The sequence below is a fragment of the Pogona vitticeps genome, chromosome 3 (assembly GCF_051106095.1).
Source record: "Pogona vitticeps strain Pit_001003342236 chromosome 3, PviZW2.1, whole genome shotgun sequence".
NCBI lineage: Eukaryota > Metazoa > Chordata > Lepidosauria > Squamata > Agamidae > Pogona > Pogona vitticeps.
In genome coordinates, this window is record NC_135785.1 from 224,675,011 (window position 1) to 224,699,061 (window position 24,051).

At 40.9% G+C, this 24,051-nt stretch overlaps 1 protein-coding gene across 3 annotated transcripts in view; it reads right to left on the reverse strand.

Annotated features, from left to right (window-relative positions):
* Window positions 1–7,093: 7,093 nt before the first annotated feature.
* CD96 (CD96 molecule) overlaps window positions 7,094–24,051 on the reverse strand; it is a 59,099-nt gene continuing 42,141 nt past the window's right edge. For 2 of the 3 annotated variants that reach the window (XM_072993949.2, XM_078389845.1), the window contains exons 9-13: window positions 19,889–19,963; window positions 18,385–18,465; window positions 13,785–13,874; window positions 13,151–13,274; window positions 7,094–10,607 (exon numbers count right to left, since the gene is read on the reverse strand). In XM_072993949.2, the coding sequence (XP_072850050.2) occupies window positions 10,499–10,607; window positions 13,151–13,274; window positions 13,785–13,874; window positions 18,385–18,465; window positions 19,889–19,963 (479 nt within the window). In that variant the 3' untranslated portion in view covers window positions 7,094–10,498. The remainder of the gene's footprint in view (window positions 10,608–13,150; window positions 13,275–13,784; window positions 13,875–18,384; window positions 18,466–19,888; window positions 19,964–24,051) is intronic. The other variant, XM_078389846.1, reaches the window with a different exon arrangement.

The window sequence follows — 24,051 nt, forward strand, 5'->3', positions numbered from 1 at the left end:
CATGTACACAATGGACTCTCAATGAAAAGAAGAGCTTCAGTGTTAATTCCACATTATAACATGCTAAGGTTTCGAGTCAAATAATATAGGTAGCACATTATTGGAAGAAGATAAAACCCTGGGCAACAAGACTTGCAAATGAAGCCCATGTTTACATCCTGATGACCAATCATTAAGCAGAGGAAGCTAACTGTCTTCCTCAGAAGACAAATACCTGGGTAATGTGCTTCAGCTGGAAAAAGCACTGGCAAAAGAAATACTCAAGGTCCCAGCAGGCTATTCCACCCAGAGACATGGGATAAGTCCCTGGCCTTTGCAGAGGACCAAATGATGGTGGAGGGTCTAAAAAGCCATATATGCCTTAGAACATTGATGTCTCAAAGTGCAGGACCACAGAGCACAGCTGAGACAAAACACCTGTCTCTGTCAAGGACATCTCAGCTATAGCAAATAACTGAAGATCTGTGAAGGGGAGCCACCCACACCATACCAGGTAAATACAGAACACAAACACAAACCAACTTGCCAAAATGGAGAGTCCTCCCTCATCTGACCTGGCCCATTTATGGACTCTGCTTCTGGCTGCTTCCTCTTTGGATTACCAACATGGTATGCTGGTAATTTATGGACTTCCTCAGACTTTGGACTATGATTACTCCCTGAACTCTTGTAACATCTTGTCCTTGTAAGACTTGGATTTCCTTCACTGAGCTTATCTCCTGCCTTGCCAGCATTTAACAACCTGAAAATGGGACAGCAGTTTGGAAGACACTGGAGCTGAGAAAGCTCACGTTATGACAGTCAGTTATCTTTTAGCATCCCACTTCTAATGACAAGCTCTCTGTTCAGATTTCCTTCAAGGCATTTAGATTTCTTTGGTTGAACAATATCAGGAAGAATAATAGACTCTATTGGCTGTACTTTCTATGGGAACACAGAAAAACTGAAATGGGAACATTGTGTGTATGTGTATACACATGCATGCAGTACAAACCGTAAAAGTGCAAAGAATATTAGGCATGCAGTAGGACCTCAGCTGTTGTTCAGATGAAATCTCACCCAGCAGGCATCAAAAAGAATCTCCTGTTCCCAGTGGCCTGCTATTTGGACTCTACTTAGTCAGCTTGTTTATGACTCTCACAGTTCAACACATTTTCCGCTTTCAATATCAGCTGCCAGTGCATCAGTGGAAGGAAAAAAACCTGAATGTATTGTGACATATCATATTCTGAATGTGTACACACATACATTGATTTCTATGTTTGGTTTTCAAAAATTGTAGATGACAGAATACTGCTAGCTGACAGTTTAGAAGACTTGCAAAGATTGGTCAGTAAAGTCAGTGAAATAAGAACACTGTCTAAAAATGAATGTTAACGAGCTAAGACCATCCTTGTAGGCATCCTTCACTCTTCAGAGACTATGGTAACGTGCCCTGAATAGAGGTCTTGGAACAGGATCTAGTATGGCTGAGAAGGCCAATATGAGAGTGACAATCCCTTCCGCACTGAAGACAAATACAATCTGTCCCATGGCGAGCTCCCTGATTTTGCTAGTTTCAGGACTGCCTCTTTGCCTTGGCCTGCTGAACAAGTGCCTCTTCAAATTGGGAGGGACCATGCTGCACTGCCTGCCTCGAGGCTGAATGCTCAGATGTGAAGGTTTCCCATCTGTTGAAATCCATTCCTAAGGCCTTCAGATCCCGCTTGCAGATATTCTTGTATTGCAGCTGTGGTCTCCCTCTGAGATGCTTTCCATGCACTAATTCTCCACACAGGAGATCTTTTGGAATCCGACCATCAGCCATTCTCACAACATGCCCGAGCCAATGTAGATGTTGCTGTTTCAGTAATGTATATATGCTAAAAATTCCAGCTCGTTCTAAGACTACTCTATTTGGAACTTTGTCCTGCCAAGTGATACCAAAAATGCGTTGGAGACAACGCATATGAAACATGTTCAGCTTCCTCTCCTGCTATGCACAAAGGGTCCAGGACTCACTGCAGTACAGGAGTGTGCTCAGGACACAGGCTCTATAGACCTGGATCTTGGTGTATGCCGTCAGCTTCTTATTGAGCCATACTCTCTTTGTGAGTCTACAGAACATAGTAGCTGCTTTGCCAATGCATTTATCCAGCTCAATGTCTAGGGAGATAGTGTCAGAGATTGTTGAGCCAAGGTACACGAAATCATGAACAACCTCCAATTCTTGTGTAGAGATGGTAATAGAGGGAGGTGAGTCTACGCCCCAGCCCGTGACTTGTGTTTTCTTCAGGCTGATTGTTATTCCAAAATCTTGGCAGGCCTTACTAAAACGATTCATAAGTTGATGGAGGTTTTCAGCAGAATGGGCAACAATAGCTGCATCATTGGCGAAATGGAATCCTGCATGCATTTCAGCTGGACTTTGGTAAGACCATGGTAAGCACTACAAAGCACACAAGCCAAGAAATGCAATTAAAGATCCAAACTAAATATGCAGATCATGTTGGCAAATGTAAGTGCCTTGGAATTTGGTTTAACGAAGAGTAGAGTAATAGACATGCAATCAAAGTCAGAGCCATCTTCCTTGAGGTGAAGAATGTACTAGGCAACAAAAACTCTGCAATAGGGATGTCTACTGTTCAATGTACAGAGCTTCAATGTTCATTGCACAGTGCTATGTATACTCAGTTCTACTGTCTAGTATGGAATCATGGGCTTTTATCTTTTGTAAAAAAAATACAGAAGCATTTGAAATGCAGATGTATTGCAGGTTGTTAAACATTCCTTGCACTGAGTGGGTAAAAATTAAGAAGTACTAGAGTGAATAAATAAAAAAACAGGAAATCATTTTTTTTAAAATGCAAAAAGCTGAAATACTTTGATCATCTAACTGAAAAATGGAAAGTACAGATTGTTGTATTCAATGTCAAAATAACCATGAAGATGTTCAGTCTCTGACAGGAAGAAACAGAAAGCCTAGGACTGAGAAATGTAATAGAAATGCAATAGATCTAGCACAGTGATGGATTTAGCAGTGGAAGCTGGATTGCTTTTTTTAGAGAGATGACAACTACAGATCTTGACAGTAACTTATAAAGTTATTGGCAGGTGACAGGTAAATCCTCATGAACTGGGATCCAGACTTTCCTGAAGTTGCAGCTCATCACCCTCCACTTGCAGGAGACCAATGAACATGATGACAAACAAAGCTAGAATACTCTACCCACAAGTATTCCACATGTTACCCCCAAGCAGTCATTCTCTAATATAATGTTGGCAACATGGCGACACAAGGATAACTATCCTCCTTCATCAATTCCTCCATGTGAGCAGGGATGAGTCTGTAGAGGAGATGTTGCTGCTTGTTTGCAGGCTCTGCATATGAACAAAAACCCTGGAAAATAAAGATTCTTGCTTGCTTGTACAGCGAGCATGTGAGTAGCAACTTCTCCTCCTGAGACTTGTCTTTGCTCAAATGGAGAAAATGACACAACAGATGGGCAGGGCTAGCTACTCCCCTCCAACCATGTTTCAGAAGTTAAGGAATGATTGAATATGCCTTTTGTCCTAAGCAAGAGTAACAGGAGATTTTGGCATTCAGGTATACATAATACGCGCAGAATGTAATCAGAGAGAATGGATGGAACAGGAAAGCAAATTTTTCATTAATTTTCCAGGGTGTAACTGGCAGAGTTATAACTAGGAGGGGTGACCAGCCTTTGATCCTGGGCACTGGAATTTAGAGAATGCAAAGAAAATGACTGTTGGAAGGGAGCAGACCCAGCCCTTGGTATTTGTTGGTGGAAGTCCTGCTGTGGACTTGCATGCTCAGAGTGTATGTACTACCTCCAACCATTCCACTTGGGTGGAATGAAATACAAAACAGCATGGAACCCATGTGGCCATTATTTACTGAGACATCCCTCCCTCTTTTCTGTACATGAACCAATCTCACATGACTTGAGCTGGATGAAGAGTTCCATCCAGGCTTCACTGAAACAGTGAAGTCCCACCCACAAAAATGGGTATCTGTGTTTCTAGCAATTGAATTAGTCTGTTGCCGCAAAAAATAACAACATCTTCTGGCACATCTTTCCACTTCAGCACGTGCATGGAGTGAATTCTCAGTAGGCAGGTCATGTCTGTTTACTAATGCTGCATTCCATGCATTTGAAGAAACGTGTTGCAGATCCTGAAAGGCTATGCCAGATAAAAGCTGTTAGTCCCCTAGATCAGTGGTCCCCAACCTTCGGCCTCCAGAGGTTCTTGGACTACAACTCCCAGGAGCCTACACCAACCACCTCTTCTGGCCAGGATTTCTGGGAGTTGAAGTCCAAGAACCTCTGGAGGCCCAAGGTTGAGGACCACTGCTCTAGATGATACAGAACTCTTGTTTTAGCTGCACGTCCACAGATCAATGTGGCTGTAACATAAAATGAAACAAATGCTCAGATAGCTTTTCTGTTGTGAGAACCGATGGAAGCAATGTAGTTCATGCCTTCAGCTCCATTTATGGGTTATGCTGCTGCTGCTGTGGCACTGTGGCACTTTGCTTTTAGTGCCATTGAGGTCAACCAGAGGACAGTTCAAAAGCTCCAAGCAAGAGCAGGTGTAGGACCCATTAACTCGCAACAAATCCATAGCTATTCAGTCCTGAAAATTATTGCCACTTCTTTATGACTGGTTTTGTGGGACCTAACATGTTATTTTTGAAGTGCTGACCAGGGTGCAAAGGGGCTTTATTTACTATTTATTTATGTATTTGTTTTTTTTATCCTGCCTTTCTCCTCCAGGTGGAGTACAAAAATTTAAATTCAACATTTAATTAAAGGAAACTAAAATTTAAACCTTTTAAAGCGTGCTGTACAAATATTTTATTTATTTATTTATTTTATTTATTTATTCAATTTATATGCCGCCCACACTACCCAGAGGTAGTACAAATATTTAATAACATTATTTAAAAAGCATAAATCAGGCCAACCACAACTTCCAAAGAAAGGAGTCTCATCTCATCTCACCACGTCACCAAACCGTGGGCCAATTTAGCATGCATGTGGGGGGAGCAGCATCCGTGCATGGGTGGGCGGGGCACCCCTGCATGTAAGTGGGCGGGGCACCCGTGCATGCATGTGAGGGGCATGCATCCATGCGTGCGTGAGCAGGGTATGTGTGCATCCGTGTGTATATGTGGCGGGCGTACATGTGTGCATGTGTGGGGGCGTGCGGGAGGGATATCTGTCTCCATGGCCTGATCCTGCCAAGGTCATGGCCTGGTACTGGGCCGCAAACCAGTGACTGGGGGCCCCTGATCTACAAACTAGGTGAATCAAGTGTAGTTTTTGTTTGTTTGCTTGCTTGCTTTACTTTCTGAGAAATGTCTTGTTTTTCAGAATAGTACTTTTGTAGCCTACACACGTAACACAGCCAGAAGCTGGAAGGGAAACTGTCGCTCTGAGGAACATACAGTGAGTAAGAGCACTTAACTCTATATCATCCATATTGATTAACGTGGCTTTTCTGTGTTTCAGGCAACTGTCTTTTCTCATCCTCACTGGAGATGTCATGGAATGAATCAGGGACTCTTCTCATGTGCTTTGCCATCAAAGTAGAATCTGTCTCCTTTACCCTAAGTTGCTAACTTTCCCTACCATCCAAGTACCACCATCCCAGGCCCTGACAGTTTAAAAAATATATCCTTCACACATCCATTTCGGTATACCAAAGAACCAATGTGGCACAGCAGTGACATGGTCAGACATTACAAGCTCTCCCTAGCAATGTCTGACATATTATCCTTTCATGAAATTTCCCTCCAGCCCTAACGTAATGTTTCCTCAAGTATTTCTGAAAGAAAGGCATGACAGGGTAGCACACATCCTAGTCTGTGTGAAGAAATAAGGACAAAACTATAGTTTTGCAGTGGAGTTTGAGACACGCTGCATCTCTGTAGGCTGGCAAACATTTTTAGTGGTCCCAGTACAGACTTGGAATGCACCCTCCAGACTGATATTGCCATTTCTCATCCCATGCATGTCCCTAGGCATCATCTTCAGTACCTTCTCATTGTGTTTTTAATTCTAGTAACGGGATTTCAAAAGCCAGTGTAGCTGAAAGCTCAGGATATACGGTTTCAAATCTCTACCTCACTGAGAGGTAGTATACCTTGAAACCCTATTAGGGTTGCCATGAATCAGATGTGACGTGGTGGATTTCAGCCTGGATAAGGCCCCTCTGGACCCCTAGAATCCAATAAAATGTGCCCTTCTCCCACATGGGTGTCTTCTTTCCCTATACTGTATACATATAGTATAATTCTCTGCTCTAACTGGACATCAACCCAGACCCTTTGGCTAAGGTATTATGGTGTTCTTTTCTCATTTACTTGGATTCCAGAAGAGAAGACGCTGCCTGAAGAGGCATCATTAACCAATGTATCACTTTTGGCTGTGGAATAAGTAGGAGCCATCTTCCTTTCTACTGCATGCTTGTTTTAATTGAGTTAAAAGGGTGGGTACTTTCCTGCTCACCTCCATGACTAAGAAGAAATACAGTCTGGAATGGTATGTCTCAGGCAATTTTTTTCTGGTTTAGTAACACCATATATATCCATATGCCCCACCATGTCTATCTTCACCCTATAAAAAGACAACTAAAAAGAATTCACTAATGAGGTATATGAATAAGACTGTAAGTGTACTCTTCTATATTAAACAAAGCAAAGAAATGCAAATAATGTAGGAGAGGGAATTAATTCAAAGCCCATTAGAATCAATGTAACTGTTATAAAATACCTCAGAGCCTGTTGGAATCAGCCTTTAAGAAGCTGATGTTTGTTTAATACTGTGTTTCTGCTATGCACTGCATGCATTTCTATGTGATTCAGCTCAAAGCACTGGACTGTAGGCTTATTAGCAAACTTCTAGACTTACTGCCAGAATACCCCTCAGGACCTATGCAAGACAAGGATAATTCAGTCTTTTTCATCAGAGAAACTAAAGCTAAACTCATCTCAAGCTGATATTTTAATTCTGTGTTGCTTCTCTAAGGACTTTCTATTATGCATGGATTGTGTTTGCTTCCAGCAACAATGCTTCCTTTATTCAAAACTTTTAATAGTAAAAAAAGTTTTATTTTAATTTTAATCCAAGAGCTCTTGAGATCTGCAATATCACAACATTTCCAAGTCATTACAAAAACAAAGGGTTAACAATGTTCACAATTATTTGTTAATATGTAAAACAGTCACTGCCAGATTTTGCCATGAATATTGTTCATCTTTTATCTAAATGTTTCTTTTAGATTAAAAAAATGTTACTTACTCTGCCTATGTGGACTATTTGGGCTTTTACCAATATCATATCAGTAGCAACCTGAGTAGCTGCTATAAGTTGAATTCTGATCCTATTATGTACAAAATAAGCTCCTAATAAGAGAAATCTTACAACAGAGCCACCTTCTGGTGCTGAGTGGCTACTACGCCACTTTATTTTATGCAATATTTTATGACAGAAAATAGTGCAAACATATATAGGAGTTTGTGGAGACAAATAAAGATACAAGCATATAATAAATCAAATACAACAATTTTAAATTATGAATAAAAGAACATTGAGAGGTGTGTTTTTAACTGTTACTCCTAAAAATCTGCAACACTGATTATATTTTAAGTCATAGCCCAAAAAGTAACACTCCCAATTTACAAATGAAGAGAAAATCTCCAACTAATTTTCAAATGCCTGACACACAATTATGCAGTTTTCATAAGTCAAACAGTGGCTTGAGGAAAAACTAAATCCATAATTGTGAGATATTCACACTATGAAGGAAATGGTGCTCTCAGCTCCAGTTGCTGAGATGGGTGGCAGCGGGGCACCCTTTAAAGCTTGAAGAAGTTGCTTTTCTGGCTTATAATTCCTTGAATCCCTCAGTCAGAATGGCCAGGGGTGATACTGTCTCAGGAATTTGGGAGTTCTAATCCCAAATAATGGTAATAATCTTACCTCTATCCTGAAGGATTTTGAGCAGGATTTCTAGCATATTGGAACTAGGCTTTTCTATTTCAGATAGTAAAGGGGTTCCCTGAGCACTGGGGGAACAGTGATTTGAATAATATCTCACAATTGCTGGGATGGCACGAAGTGCCCCCCTTCCAGTGACCTCAGTATGTATGAACAAGTGTTTGAACACATCTGTGCAGTTCTGAAATTACCCCTTAGTCAAACATGCAGCCCTAGGAACAGAGGCATTTGCTCACCTTAAGTTAGAGAGTTAACTCCAATTTATTTTAATGCATTTACTCTAATTCTTAATTCAACCAATTATTGACACTGTCATTCCTGACGATGAATAGTAGTTTGACTTCATAGACAGCAGTAGTAGTAGTGGGTAGATTAGGGAATGGCAACGTAGCGTGGAGGTTAAACATAACATAGACTGGAGCTCTGCAAAAATGAACTCCTGAAGTCAATTATTAAATATAAGTCATCAATACTAGTCTGGTACAGAAATGGCCCATGGGCAAAAACATCCTCACACACAATAGATCTCATAGTCTCTACAAAGTTCCAGTCAAGGCATGGCAATGGTAATACTGTATGAATAAAGGAAAAGAAGGAAGAGGAGAAGTTGTCTTTAAATGATAAGATATATGAATATTTGTACATTTAATGAAACATTACTTCGACTTTGTATGGGAGCATAATGCTAATGTATATATTAGTATATTACATTACACTAGTGGATATATGAATCTAAATCTCAACTAGAGGGGACTAGAGATGGGCAAAAATATAAAAACGAACCCGGAAATTCATCAAAAATCACTGATTTGTTGCTTCGGGTTGGTTCAGGTTCATCCAAACCGGAGAACTTTCTGACCAATGAATTTTTTCACGATTTAAAAAAAAATTCCTGGTTCATTTTCCCCAAGTCTGTCCCCCCTTCCCACTGCCCCCCGTTGCCTCCCTACATTGTCCTGCTACCTCCTCCACTACCATCCAGAGAGACGGCGCTTGGTTCCCTTCCAGGAGCTGGGCCTGCTATCTCTGTATCTGCACAGGTGCCCACCTCTCAGCTGAGAACCAGCTGCCTGCTTTTAAAAAAATATTATTTTGTTAGCCAGTTTGTCAGCCCACCTGGGGGCCTTTGTGCAGGTCCTTGCCTCCCATCAGACAGATGGGGACATCTGCAGAGACTGCAATATAGCCTCTGCACAGCTTCTTGCCCCTCAGCTGAGAGGCAGGGACCTTCCTATAGCCCCCCCCCGGTGGACTGATAGGCCTTCTGCTAAAATAAAAATTAATATACAGTATATTTTTTTCTTAGCAGCCAGCCTTTCAGTCCACCAGGGGGCCTCTGCACAGGTCCCCATCTCATCTGCGAAGCAGGGACCTATGCAGAGGCCCCCTACTGGGCTGACAAGATGACTAACAAAAATATGTATTATTGTTATTATTATTTTAAGTTAGCCAGCCTGTCAGTCAGCCTGGTTGCTTCTGCAGCTGAGAGGCGGGGACCTATACAGATGCACCTTGGTAAGCTAACAAGATGGCTAACCAAAAGTTTCTTTTTTCTTTCATCAGCTGGGCTGTTAGCCAGCCAGGTGGCCTCTGCGCATGTCTCTGCCTATCAGTGTGCAGAAGCCGCTGGCTTGTGGGAGCCAGAGTCTTCTCAAGATGGCAGTGACGATGGCAGAAGGAGGAAATGGTAGAGAGGCAACGAGGTAGTGGGAAGGGGGGGGCAGGCTGTGGTGGTGGGGAGGCCAGCCAGTTTTTCGTTTTGTTTTCAAGACGGCTCCTGGGCTGTCTTAAAAAAAAAAAATCCTGAACAAATCAGCAACTTGATTCATGGTTCATTTACAATAATTCCAACATTTGTGGTTCATGGACGTCCATGTGTGTCTCCAGAAGAGACACATTAAATCCATGGGTCTTTGTTGAATCAACACAAATGTCAGTTGCACTGGTTGAATAAATGTGCTCTAGTTTGATCTAACACTTTCATTTAGCCCATGTTCTACAATTCTACAACCAGTATGCTGGTGCCAGCTGTCTTGCCCATCCTGCCTTTGGATACGCAGTACAATTATTCCCAGGCTGCTGTTGGAAGATGAGGATGTCCCCTTAAAAATAAAGACTAATCTAGTGAAAACAGGAGAATAACTATGAGAAAAGGATTAAATACAAAACTCACTTTTGTTAGTTGTGTGATTTATGGACAGTCTAAGGCAAAAAGGCTTCCTGTTAAGATTGACATACACTGTTAATTCCTTCTTCATCATGCTCAGGCTGAGTATCTGTAATGCGTGTTATGTTTGGTTTTAGTACGTCAAGTGCCTGCAGGGAGTAAATTGCCCAGAGTAATGGTATTCAGGGACACTGTGTTCCTAGCATTAATGTGAGATTAAGCAGTCCAAATTAGAATATGGGTCACCATCAATGAGTCCTGGCAATCTTTTGTAGAAGCTCTGCAGTGAAAGAACATTTCACTATGTTGGAACACTTCAGATCCATTATAGATTTTCCAGTTCATTGCAGGATGTGTAAGTTCCATCAAATCCTTGCATAGAGGTGTACTTTACTGGAGGCGGTGGTGGCTTGAAAGATGGTGGCCTGTTCATACTAAAATAGAAACACTGTTTTTAAAAAACAAGCAGCCAGAAAACCCCTCCACGTGTATGAAAAAGGATCTAGAAAGACACACATAATTAAAAAGCAAGCTGTTCTGAAAAGATCATTCTGTATTTAGATACGGATGGACTAAAATTCGGCTCTACTTCTACGACTACAGTGCTTGTTTTTACTTATATTTCAAACCAAATGATCAAAACAGTGAATACAATAAGGGCCTTTGTGGCTTTAGCACCCTGGTGTAATGTCTTCCCCTTGGAATCTCTAGTACTGCCGATGCTACCTTTATTTTAGCACCCCATTAACATCTGGCAGTAGTCCTAACATTTGGTGCCTTTGTCTCTTAGTTTTTAATTTGCTAATCAGTTTTTAAACTGCTTTTAAAAATCTGGATGTTTTTACACCACTTTTGGGAGATTTTATTGATGGTATCTCTGAGGTCTACTGAGATAAGGAAGTTTAAAATAGATAAATAAATAATCCAATACCAAATATAAGCATAAAATGCAACAATAAACTCAGGACCATACGTAGACCTGTGTGAGGTCAGCCGGAAGAGAGTTCTGTAAGAGACACATCCAACCAGTTCCATAGGAACTGGGTGCATCTTTCTTATTCAGTTGGAGCGACAGCACATTTCCATTTTCTAACCAAATTTTCTAAAAGTCTATTTTATGTGCATTATACCTGACAAGATCTGGATCTGTTTACAGGCTGCACCACACTTCAGTGCGCATGCATGTGCACATGGAACACTGAAGGTACCAACGGAGATGCTGGCATAGAAACATTTTGTTTGCCCTGTTTAATAAGGTCCAGATTTACTAAGGATGTTTAGGAAAATGAGTCTCATGTTAATCCAGCATGACTAATATTGTCTTCCATTGTTCAGTGGTATGTAATCCACTACACTACACAGATTGGTACTGATACACTTGTTCACCAGCTCAGAAAACTATATGTTTGCCACCCGGTGGATTGGAGAGAAAGCACTCTGCTGTTGCCAGTCTTTCAGTCCTGGGAACTGTCTATTGACTTTTTAACCCTAGTATACATGGCAAGGATAACCTGATACCTGCACCCCTGTTAAGTGCTTTATTCACTCCGCAGTTGGCTAGATAGCTCAGTGGGCTGGAGCACCTGGCTGCAGAGCTAGGGATTGGGAGGGAGACTCCCCACTGTGCTTTACTGGGGAAGAGCCAGCCTTTCCAGATTGGGCAAGCCGTATGAATCCAGACCATGATACAAAGGAGGGGCTGATGAACTACTCCTGAGTATACCTAGAAAACCCTGGGAAAGGCTGCCATCAGCCCAAATCGGGAGCACGTTGTATCAACTATGTGACGAAACAAAACGATTAATTGCTATTAATGTCCATCTTGGGACTAAACCTAATTGGAGATTTTGTGGCCAGAAGATCAGATCTACATTTTGGACGTCTCTGCTTCTCTCAGTTTGCAATTTTTCTGTTCTGCCTAGCCTGATAAAACAGGCTGGTACACACTTATGGCATTTCAAGTGGCCTAATAAAGTTATTGTATGGCTATGAGTACCTTTTAAAACTTATTTGTTTTACTTTAAATTTTATCTTAATCGGTTTGTGTCCCACTGAAGTCACGTGGGCCTCAGCCACAGCAATTGCAAGAGTGCTGAGATACGTCCCTCGCTAAATACATCAGTTTGAAACCTGTTCTGCTGCTTTTTGTGGCACTTACTTCACAGCAGCACACTTTGCATTGGGACGCAGCTACACTAAGGAAGGTCCACCTAGGCCAGTGGTTCTCCAACTGGGGTCCCCAGATGTTCTTGGACTGCAATTCCCACAAGCCTTCACCACTTGCGGTGCTGGCCAGGATTTCTGGGAGATGCAGCCCAAGAACATTTGGGGACCCAAATTTGAGAAACACTGACCTAGGGCTGTCAGCATTTCATATGGTCCAAAGGAACAATCTAACCCAAGTCCTTTTTGCTCCAGGTTTTCCTGTTGTAGCTGTACAGCTGATTTTTCTATTTTGTGCTGGTCCTTGGATGTTCTGTGCATTGATAGATCAAAGCTATTGTGGATTCCAATGGAGCCCACCTTAAGCTGAGTATTAATGATGTTTTCCTCCCTAAAGGTGACAATATCTCACTCCTGGCAACACCTTCCTTTCCATTCTTTTCCATTTGGGTCATTACTTGTTCCTTTATTTCAGTTTCCTGTTCTGTGGTCTTTTGTCTTCTACCCAAGCTGTTCCTACTGATCAACCTTTCCCCTCCCTTATTTATGGATGCCCAGACAAACCGATGTACAGCAAGTTATAGGGGAAAAACCACCCCAAAGCATCCAACTATGGACACCAAAAGTCTGGAGAAGGTGATGATATTAGCAAGGATGTCACACACCAAATTTAGTGCAACTTGGTGTAGCTACTTGGTGTGGGCTCAGCCACTCGTCACTTGTGCTATATCCTTGGGGAAATGTGTGGTTACCTTGCATTGTGTCAGATCTGGTTCTGGAATGTAGAAGTTGTGATTACATGTACAGTACTTACATTTCCTTTTGATACTGGCACCATTTTCTGATCCCCAAAAGGATTAAGAATATGCAGAAGAAAAGCAGGGCAGCTACAAGTGCTGGCCAGGAGAAATAATTATGTCTTGGAAAAGTTGCAGTACCTGAGAAAACCACAGAAAACCACTTCTATCATAAATCAGGGAGCCAAGCATTTATAGTTTCCACCCTTTTCTACTAGAATAGCAGATTCTGACGGTATTATTTGAATACAGGTGAGTCTCTGGTAGTCACATCCAAAAAGGATCCAACCTGGAGGTTGGAAAAGTTACTTTTTGGACTGTAACATCCAGAATTCTGCAATGCTAATTAAAATTTCCATTTCAAATACCAAGCTGAACGTTAAGGGTAGGGCTCTGCGGACCCTCAAGTAGTACATTGTGTCATTGGAAGTATTCAGAAAGAGGATCATTTAAAGATCCTCACTGAGATTTAACAGTATCAATGAAAGAATTGGAGGAAGCTGGTTACATGCACCATTTTATTTATCCCTCCCCACCACCGGAAAAAAAATTATGTTGTAAAAGTCAGCAGCACGAACCACATTTTCAGAAAATGCTACAAAAGATCTCAAAATAGAGAGATGGATCTGAAAGAGGCGAAAAATAAGTTACCATTATTATTAAACCTGGTGTTTACAGTGGGTGGATTGTTTGGGCTGACCAGCGTGGTTGGCTCCACAGCTTTTTTGGTGGACAGATTTCCTAGAAGAATGGGGAAAAGTGTACATACAATGTGTTATAGTGACTTCATTTTGAGTGGTCGCAAATTTTAACAATATTGGCTCCTTAATTTATGTATCTAACTAGTTCCATTTTAACAGGAAATATACACCTTGGTACCTACGCAAGGCAGCTAGTCAACACAATTAAAAAACATTAAAACATATTGTTGTTGTTGTTTAGTCATTAAGTCATGTCTGACTCTTCCTGACCCCATAGAAGAGAGCACACCAGGCCCTCCTGTCTTCCACTGCCTCCGGGAATTGGGTCAAATTCATGCTGGTAGCTTCAGTGACAGTGTCCAAGCATCTCATCCTCTGTCGACCCCTTCTCCTCTTGCCTTCACGCTTTCCCATATTATACTGGATTAAATTCTAGGTGTAAAAAATGCACTGGTAGTTTAAGGCAGCCCTTTCAGCATCACAGTAATCCATGTTTATGCACAAATCACTGATGCTGAAGAGGCTGAAATTGACCAATTCTATGAAGGCTTACAACACCTTCTACAACTGACACCAAAGAAAGATGTTATTTATTTATTTATTTATTTATTTATTTATTTATTTATTTATTTATTTATTTATTTATTTATTTATTTATTTATTTATTTATTTATTTATATCCCGCCTGTCTGGTCGCTGCAATCACTCTAGGCGGCTTACAGACACGAAATATAACAAAAAATAATTAAAAAGGAGAGTTATTACATTAAATATGCAATGCTTCAAGATGGAAAAGAAAAAAAAGAAAGAAAAAAGAAAAAAACCACAAAAGAAAAAAGGAAATAAGGGGACCAGAAGGCTAAAGCAGGGAGTCAAGAGATAAAAGGAACAACAGGTATGTTTGGCCATGGAGTTCGAAATGAAGCAGGACAAAGGCTAATAGAGTTATGTCAAGAGAACAAGCTGGTCAATCACAAACACTCTTTTCCAAAAACACAAGAGGGGACTCTACACATGGACATCACCAGTTGGGCAATACCGAAATCAGATTGATTATGTTTTCTGCAGCCAAAGATGGAGGTGCTCTATACAGTTAGTAAAAACAAGACCTGGAGATGATTGTGGCTCTGATCATCAGCTTCTTATTGCAAGACTCAAGCTTAAATTGAAAGGAGGAATAACCAATGGGCAATTCAGTTATAATCTAAACCAAATCCCTTATGAATACAGAGTGGAAGTGAAGAACAGATTTAAGGAACTAGATTTGGTGGACAGAGTGCCTGAAGAACTATGGATGGAGGCTTGTAACACTGTACAGAAGGCAACAACAAAAACAATCCTAAAGAAAAGGAAGAAGAGAAGGAAACAGAATTCAAGGGGGATAGAGAAACTTACAGAAAATTGAATGCAGACTTCCAAAGAAGAGCAAGGAGAGACAAGAGAGTGTTCTTAAATGAAGAGTGCAAAGAAATAGATGAAAAGAATAGAAAGGGAAAAACCAGAGATCTGTTCAAGAAAATTTGAGATATGAAAGGAACATTGTGTGCTAAGATGGACATGATAAAGGACAAAAATGGGAGGGACCTCACAAAAGCAGAAGACATCAAGAAGAGGTGGCAAGAATACACAGAGGAATTATATCAGAAAGATCTGGATGTCCTGGACAACCCAGATAGTGTGGTTGCTGACCTTGAAGAAGATGTCCTGGAGAGTGAAGTCAAGTGGGCCTTAGAAAGTGTGGCTAACAACAAGGTCAGTGGAGGTGATGGCATCCCAGTGGAACTATTTAAAATCTTAAAAGACAACAATATTAAGGTGCTACACTCAATATGCCAGCAAGTTTGGAAAACTCCGCTGTGGCCAGAGGACTGGAAAATATCAGTCTACATCTCAATCCCAAAGAAGGGCAGTGCCAAAAAATGCTCCAATTACCATACAATTGCACTCATTTCACAAGCTAGCAAGGTTATGCTCAAAATCCTACAAGGTAGGCTTCAGCAGTATGTGGATCGAGAACTCCCAGAAGTACAAACTGGATTTCAAAGGGACAGAGGAACTAGAGACCAAATTGCTAACATGCGCTGGATTATGGAGAAAGCCACAGAGTTCCAGAAAAACAACTACTGCTTCATTGACTACACGAAAGTCTGTGACTGTATGGACCACAACAAACTATGGCAAGTTCTTAAAGAAATGGGAGTGCCTGACCACCTTATCTATCTCCTGAGAAATCTATAAAAGGGACAGAAAGCAACAGTTAGAACTGGATATGGAACAACTGATTGGTTCAAAATTGGGAAAGGAGTACAACAAGGCTGTATATTGTCTCCCTGCTTATTCAACCTATATGCAGAATACATCATGCAAAAGGCAGGACTGGAGGAATCCCAAGCCGGAATTAAGATTGCTGGAAGAAATATCAACAACCTCCGATATGCAGATGATACCACTCTGATGGCAGAAACTGAGGAGGAATTAAAGAACCTCGTAATAAAGGTGAAAGAGGAGAGCGCCAAAAGCAGACTGAAGCTCAACATAAAAAAACCTAAGATAATGGCCACTGGTCCCATCACCCCCTGGCAAATAGGAAGGGAAGATATGGAGGAAGTGACAGATTTTACTTTCTTGGCCTCCATGATCACTGCAGATGGTGACAGCAGCCACGAAATTAAGAGATGCCTGCTTCTTGGGAGGAAAGCAATGACAAACCTAGACAGCATCTTAAAAAGCAGATACATCACCTTGTCGACAAAGTCCGCATAGTCAAAGCTATGGTTTTTCCACTAGCGATGTATGGAAGTGAGACCTGGACCATAAAGAAGGCTGACCACCAAAAAATTGATGCTTTCGAATTGTGGTGCTGGAGGGGACTCTTGAGAGTCCCCTGGACTTCAAGGAGATACAAATGCATCCATTCTGAAGGAAATCAACCCTGAGTGCTCACTGGAAGGACAGATCCTGAAGCTGAGACTCCAATACTTTGGCCATCTTATGAGAAGAGAAGTCTCCCTGGAAAAGACCCTGGTGTTTGGAAAGTGTGAAGGCAGGAGGAGAAGGGGATGACAGAGGACAGGATGGTTGGACAGCGTCACTGAACTGACCAACATGAATTTGACCCAACTCCGGGAGGCAGTGGAAAGCAGGAGGGCCTGGTGTGCTCTGATCCATGGGGTCACGAAGAGTTGGACATGACGTAATGAATAAACAACAAGTTTAAGGCAGTTTTTAATTATTTATTTAAAATATTTGTACTCCACCTTTCTCCTAAAAGGGGCTCAATTCATTATGGCTTACTCGTGTTATGGAACCAACTATTTGTAATTAGTAAATTATCATGGCTCATTTGTGTTGTTAGTTCATTTCTTCTTGTGAGCAGATTTCCTGACAGAAGAAAGAAACATACTATATATTACACCAAACTTGATTTAGTATTCTGACATTTCATGTTTTAACAATGTGAGCACCGTGATTTATTTCTCTAATTAGTCCCATTTTATTGTGTATATCCACTTGGGAAAATGCCAAAGGCAACTAACAATCAAAAGAAAACAATCTTAAATATAATCTAGCCGCCTGGAGTGGTCCTCACACGACCAGATAGGTGGAATATAAATAAATAAATAAATAAATAAATAAATAAATAAATAAATAAATAAATAAATAAATAAATAAATATATCACAGATTAACTCTTACATCTGAGGAAGTGGACTTGTCCATAAATGCTCACATTTTTTAAAAAAAGACATTAAGGTGTAATCATATTTTTGTTTTTTATTTGTTCTTTTACTTTATTTTTTTATTTTTATTTGGTTTTTCCTATAACATATATTGGCTGAAATCCTCTTGCTTAGCACAGTAAATTGAGCTAGATTAAGCCCATTGAATTAGTGGCAATTTGGTCCGTCAATTCCCCTGTAAATTGCATTGATTCAAGTGGGCCTACACTGGTTGTGGCTTACTCTAGTGTAGTAAGTCATAACTTAGAGGATCCCCATTTGAATGATTGCAACATACCAAGGAGTTAGCATCAAATCATCACTGATTCAATGGGGCTACTCTAGAATGACTTATTATAATAAGAAACATATCTTCTAGCTGGTTCATGGAAACTACAGTTTCAAGGTTCATCCTTAACTTTCAAACTTTCATGTAGAGTTAGAAAAAGTATATTTTTATCATATTATTATTTATTATTTTGTAAATGATGGCTTCCAGAATTGAACAGCCAGCATAGCCATTGCCATGTAATCTATGTTTCCATTCCTGATTTTGTGCACATAGGCAATAACACCTTGTGTGCTTTCATATATCATGCTGACATACACTATTACCTCTATGTGTCCACAATTTTCTCAATTCCCCAACCTCCCAAAGTCAGTTTTGATATCAGCGTAGAGTCCACAAAGGCTGTTATCCTTTGTCCTTGAATGTTCCTAAATGATCTTCCATGAGCTTTCCCCTGTTATTGCTCACTAATCTGAAGAACTCTGATTTATAGCATATTTGTCATACAACAATAGTTGAATTCAAAAAGGGCTAAGCACTTACGTTGTGATGCTGTTGTATTCTCACGGAGATGAGTCACATGAATATAGGTTTTCTGGGTTGTTGAAGTAGAATCCTTTAGACCTGTGAAAAGACAAAACAGTTTCCAGAAGCCAATTCATTTGAAAATATTTTAATGAAAAATCTAGCTCCAGCGGATCTAGCACTGCAAAAAGTACAGATTTGGTCTTTAGTGAGATTAGACAGATAATGAATTACAGCCTCTCATCCCATCTATGTCCCGGGTGAATTTTACATGCCTTCCCTGTCTGGGGAATAGGGAAGGTCTCTGAATCTATACCTCATGCGCCTCATTCTGGAAAAGCTTATGTACAAATGCAGTTTATTTCCCACTAGTCTATCTAAAAAAGCAGTAGCAGCAGAAAAAGAAGCATTTTAAATCAGAAAAGAGAGCAGTGACCCTGCACAAAAACATGTGTCAGAGATAGTCTGGGAATTAGCAATCAATATTTGTGTGCTTGCGCCTAATTGTGTGTGTTACATGTATGAACGATGACACACAGAATGGCTTGCCACAGGTGGTAGCTTTTCACAGCTTGTAAGTCAAGCAAGCCTCCAATGCCAGAAAGAGCAGCAGCCAGCTAAACATGTTAGACTTGGGAAATGATTGTGTTAGGAGAATCATAATTGCAAAGACCAAGCATTATCCCTGAGGCCACTAGTTAGAATCTTCCAAGACTGATATTTCCAGGCAGTAATACAAACAGAATTGTCTTAATCTGAGTACTATTGTACAGCCAGCAAAAGTACTATACAGTGCTTGTAGCGCCCTATTCAGTTTCCAGGAGATGGAGAAAGGACTTTGTGTAGGTGCATTTCAGAAGGAAATAAAGAGATATCTTGTTCTAACATTTCCCATTTGCACTCTGGCTTAATATCAGATGGAAGTGAAAATACTCAGGAAAACAGAGATTTGGGGCAATTGTTTTGATTTTTTTTTATCCCCTACCCTCTCCAGTTTTGGTCTCTAAGATTTAAAAAGTCCTCTTGCTACCATGGTAGATCAGGAGGCACATTTTGGGTGCTAAAGATTTGTAAATAATGTGGAAATTAAATATGAATTCACCAGACAGACAAGAACAAGGGCAGCAATTGTGTACAGTCACTAAGTATATTAGCTAGGATCTTCTTGGCATTGTTGTAAAAAAAGATCCTTTCTGAGCAGTGGTTAGCTAGACCGTCTTCAAAGATGGAAAATATACTTTGCCCGCAACCGAAGTGTTGTGATTCCATGATTTCAACTCTCTCTGCACCGTACCTCATTACTTGAAAATGCATTCATGAAATGATGAGAAGATAATAGTCAGATGCTTAATTCATTTCATAAAAACAAATTCACTGTTTCCCCCCTTTGAGACTGTTATAATTTGTGCTTGTCTGTTTTATGATAGCTCTAAGCAAAACCTTTTCATTGCCTTTGGGAATTAGTGAAAGCTCATCAAGACTTTAAATCCAAGCAACTTAGAAGCATTTATATCTTGCTTACCTTGTGACACTGTGTAGTCACTGAAGGACTTGGTCTGGGTGTTATTTTGCAGATTTTTAGTGAAATGCCAGGGTTCTGTGGAAGACAAAGGGTCTTTAAAGTCCTTGTTAAAAGTGTTTAATGCTTTGTGGTTCAGGTGCTCTCCAGTAAAACAAAAGTAATGTATATATGATCCATTTTGGACAGTACAAAAACACAGCATTTATGGGAAACAAGAAAGAGTATTTGGCTAAAGGCTTTTTCACATGTGTGACAGGCCAGTGGAGTCACCTGGGTGGGGTCTATGCTTGTGCCTCCCACAGTGGCCAGAAACATGCCATTAGGACCCCATCTCTGGCATCCTGTGTGGGCCAGCTGGGAGGAGGGACATAGCCAAATCACCACACCACATGCGGAGGGCCCTTTTCCATCACTGGCCAGCTCTACCCCAACAGATGCAAAGGAAGAGGAGCTGCCCACCACTAATTTGAGTCACCTCAGAAGTGAAAGGGGCTAGAGTGGTTTAAAGCAATAAAAATAAAAAGGGGAGAAGATTGCGAGATCTAGTGAGGTGGAGCTCCAGGAAAACCCAGGGGAGGATGAGGAGGAAGAAAAGTGTGGGCACTGAAGACAGAGAAGCTCAGGTAATCTGCAGCAGGCATGAAGAAGACTATTTCGCCCTTTGAAGATCGTCCCTATGTCCATTCTGGACTAACTCACTGAACAAGAAGCACAACCTACTCTGACCTCAAAATGGTACCTCTGCCACATGGAAGACAAAGAACCTATGACCTGACCAGCCACCTAGACAGCAAGTGGGAGACGTACATGCCAAGAGCAAACAGCAAGAAAGACTGGGTGTGGTCCTGGGACAGTTAGCAGAACCATTTCTGGGCCTTTCTCTAAGGGAAGTTGGGACTTAGTGCAGACCTGATGGGATTTAATACTGGAGGGGCAACTTATATTTTTAACATGGAATGAACAGGTGTTCGCTGGGAGAGGCTCACATGTGTATCTCCCAATGGTCTTTTGACATCGCCTCTTCATGGGGGAGGGGACACAAGAGGGTCACAACTGCTCTGTTTAAAGCTTCAGTTTGAGACAAGAAACGATTGATTGATAGAGGAGACATACCTGCCTCCTGAAGGGTAGTGCTTCCCCTCCTTTTTTTTTAGATTTCCAAATTTCTTATGAAAGAAACAATTTTCTGAGAGGTTGCTTCTAAAAGTACAGTCTGGAAATGATTTATGGTAAGCTCCATGCCACTTTTGGACAAATAAGAAGTGGAGGGGGCTGGAACTCCCCCCCCCATTTGAAAGAACCCTAAGTTGATGTAAATCACAAGAACAGAGTATATTTTAGAAACATTCTATTACTTTTCTGACCCCAAACATCTATCCTCGGTTTGAACTGTACATACGGTGGCACATAAATTTTCCCCTCCTCATTTCTGTTCTATGTTCCTGATTGGTTCTTCTTTTCTTTGGCCCCATTTTCTCAATTCCTTCTCCTTCCTGAGCCTTCCTCAGCTGCCTGCCTCTCTTCACTGCTTCATTTATTTCCTTCTCCCTGCTTTTATTCTCCGTGCTTCCACCACCCCCACCCCCGCCCCACGCATTGCCCTTTTAATGAGCACATGAGTTGAAGAAAAAAGACATTTCCTTCTGGAAGACTTTCCCCCAATTACTCATTTACTCAACAACTGAAAATCTGTGAAAGCAAACTATCAGTATTTCTAAACTCTGTCAGATGTTCATGCCCAAGTAGATTAAAACAAGAACAGCAACAACACATTCTTTATTGATTCAAAAGCCGTATTTCAGACAGTTCTGTGGAAACAGGTAAATCATTCATGACAACTTTCGGGATTTTGGAAGGGCAAAAATCAACTCTTTGACATCAGCTGTAAGCTTGAGAAGGAGAGACGCACAGCGATTAACCCTCAGCGTCAAAGTGTCGCTTAGTTCTATAAACACAAAGGATGGTTCCTATGGAAGCTAAGCACTGAACAGCTGTCTCTTGAATTATCACTGAGTATAGCTAAAGGAAAAACCTTTACAGTGAAAAGAAAAGGGCAAGGGGGAGTGACAGCTTTATTAATTTGGGCAGGGGATTTGTTAGACAGAACAAGTAACAACATCACTGTGCAATCAATATGACATTTATGTGCCAAGACTGTAATCCAGACTTCCTTGGGTGATTTATTGTGAACAGAGAGCATCTGGGCATGCTGAAAGCCTCATACCTGGGGTGGGGTAGGTAGGTAGCTCTCTAGGTGTTACTATAGCTCCCATCATCCTTACTCAGCATAGTCAACAGCACGTGTGTTTTCCTTGTATACGTAGAACAATTTTGTATACAAAAGAAAAATCTGGATCAAAAAGGCAATATAAATCAACTAGGTAAAAAGCTTTTGCTCAAAATAGATTAGGTTTATTTTCAGGTTCAAGTGTTGTTTTGTTTTGTTTTAAAAACAAGTAAACAGCTTTTTTAAGGTCTCCCTGATCACAGCTATCACTTTCTGATAGAAATGTCCTTAAAGTTAACTTGGCAATCACATATTAAGATAAATATAGCACAAGGAAATAAGCTAGGCATAGCTGAACCTGAGCTAAAAAAGGAAAAGGAAAAAGAGCAGATTGTGTCTCCTTTGCCCACTATATTAAATTCCATCCTTCTGGTATGCTGCGTCTGTCCAGGAAGGAAACTTGAGACATCTCAAGACAAATGTTTGGCAAACAGCTGACCGTATTCCATCTGGACCACTGGAGTTCCTAATGTAATTCCGCATGTGTGCAATTACTCCCAGGAGAGGTGGATCTGGGGGAATATTTCAAGTATCATTTCAAATTACATTCCCTTTTGGCTGCAGCATTTTCTTGTCATGAACTCAGACTGTTGCAAATTTATTCATCTCCCCACCCCCATGGGCCTAATTTTGTTTATCTTGTGGACTAAAGCATGTGCTTTGGGAAGGAAGGAAGGAAGGAAGGAAGGAAGGAAGGAAGGAAGGAAGGAAGGAAGGAAGGAAGGAAGGAAGGAAGGAAGGAAGGAAGGAAGGAAGGAAGGAAGGAAGGAAGGAAGGAAGGAAGGAAGGAAGGAAGGAAGGAAGGAAAGATGTTAACACACAAGGACTATCCTTTCTCTTCATTTAAGACCCCTCAAGAAAGGAAGATGAGGAAAAAAAGTATGTGTGAGGACAAGCAGCGACATTGAAAAAGCACATTCATGGATTCCATTTCCATGCTATTTCATATTCCCTTCCCTCGTTTATGGAGAAAGATTGCTGGAGAATGGCATTATTACTGCATTATTAAATAATGAAAGCATTTATTTGCTTTTTTGAATAAAATAGCAATTGGGAACTTATCACCCCAAAGATAGGCACACATAATTAAGATACAATAAATACAAGATATTAATTTTTAAAGCCTTATTTTTAATTCATAGAATAGTAGTCATTCTCTAAAAATCTCATTGCGCCACTAATTAACTTTTTTTTTTAAAAGTAAGCCATTTTCATGTCAAATGGGCAAAGCTCAAAGCGTCCTCCACGTATTCAGAAATCACTGTTCCTCAGGTACATTTTTGAAAACTAGCCAATTCCTGTCTTGGAGTATTAGTACTGTGAACTACGAAAAGGTATTTTTCCAGACTGCAGTTTCCAGAATACTTGAGACAGCATGGTTATATTTTCTGAAAACTGGAGTAAAAAATATTTTCATAGCATGTAGCCGGCCATAATGATTCAAATATGTACTTTTCCAGTCTTGTGCTCTGTACAACTGCAAGATTTAAACTGCAAGGTGATTACTGCCTAGAAGACCACCATGCCTCCATGTCATGAGAAATGGGAGAAGCTTTTGGGGTAGGGAGGGGCTGAAGGGAATGTTGGTGCTGCAGTAAGCAAAGCAAAAAATGCAAAGCGTGCTGCTTATATACCTCCCCATAACGCTTCAAGCACTCTCTGGGCGGTTTACAAGTTAATTATGCAAGCTAAACATTGCCCCCCAGTGAGCTGGGTACTCATTTTACCGACCTCGGAAGGATAGAAGGCTGAGTCAACCTTGAGCTGGCTACCTGGGATTGAACCCCAGGTTGTGGGCACAGTTTTGGCTGCAGTACAGTGGCTTAACCACTGCGCCAGTAAGGCAGCCCACCATCCATTTGCAACCTGACCGCCA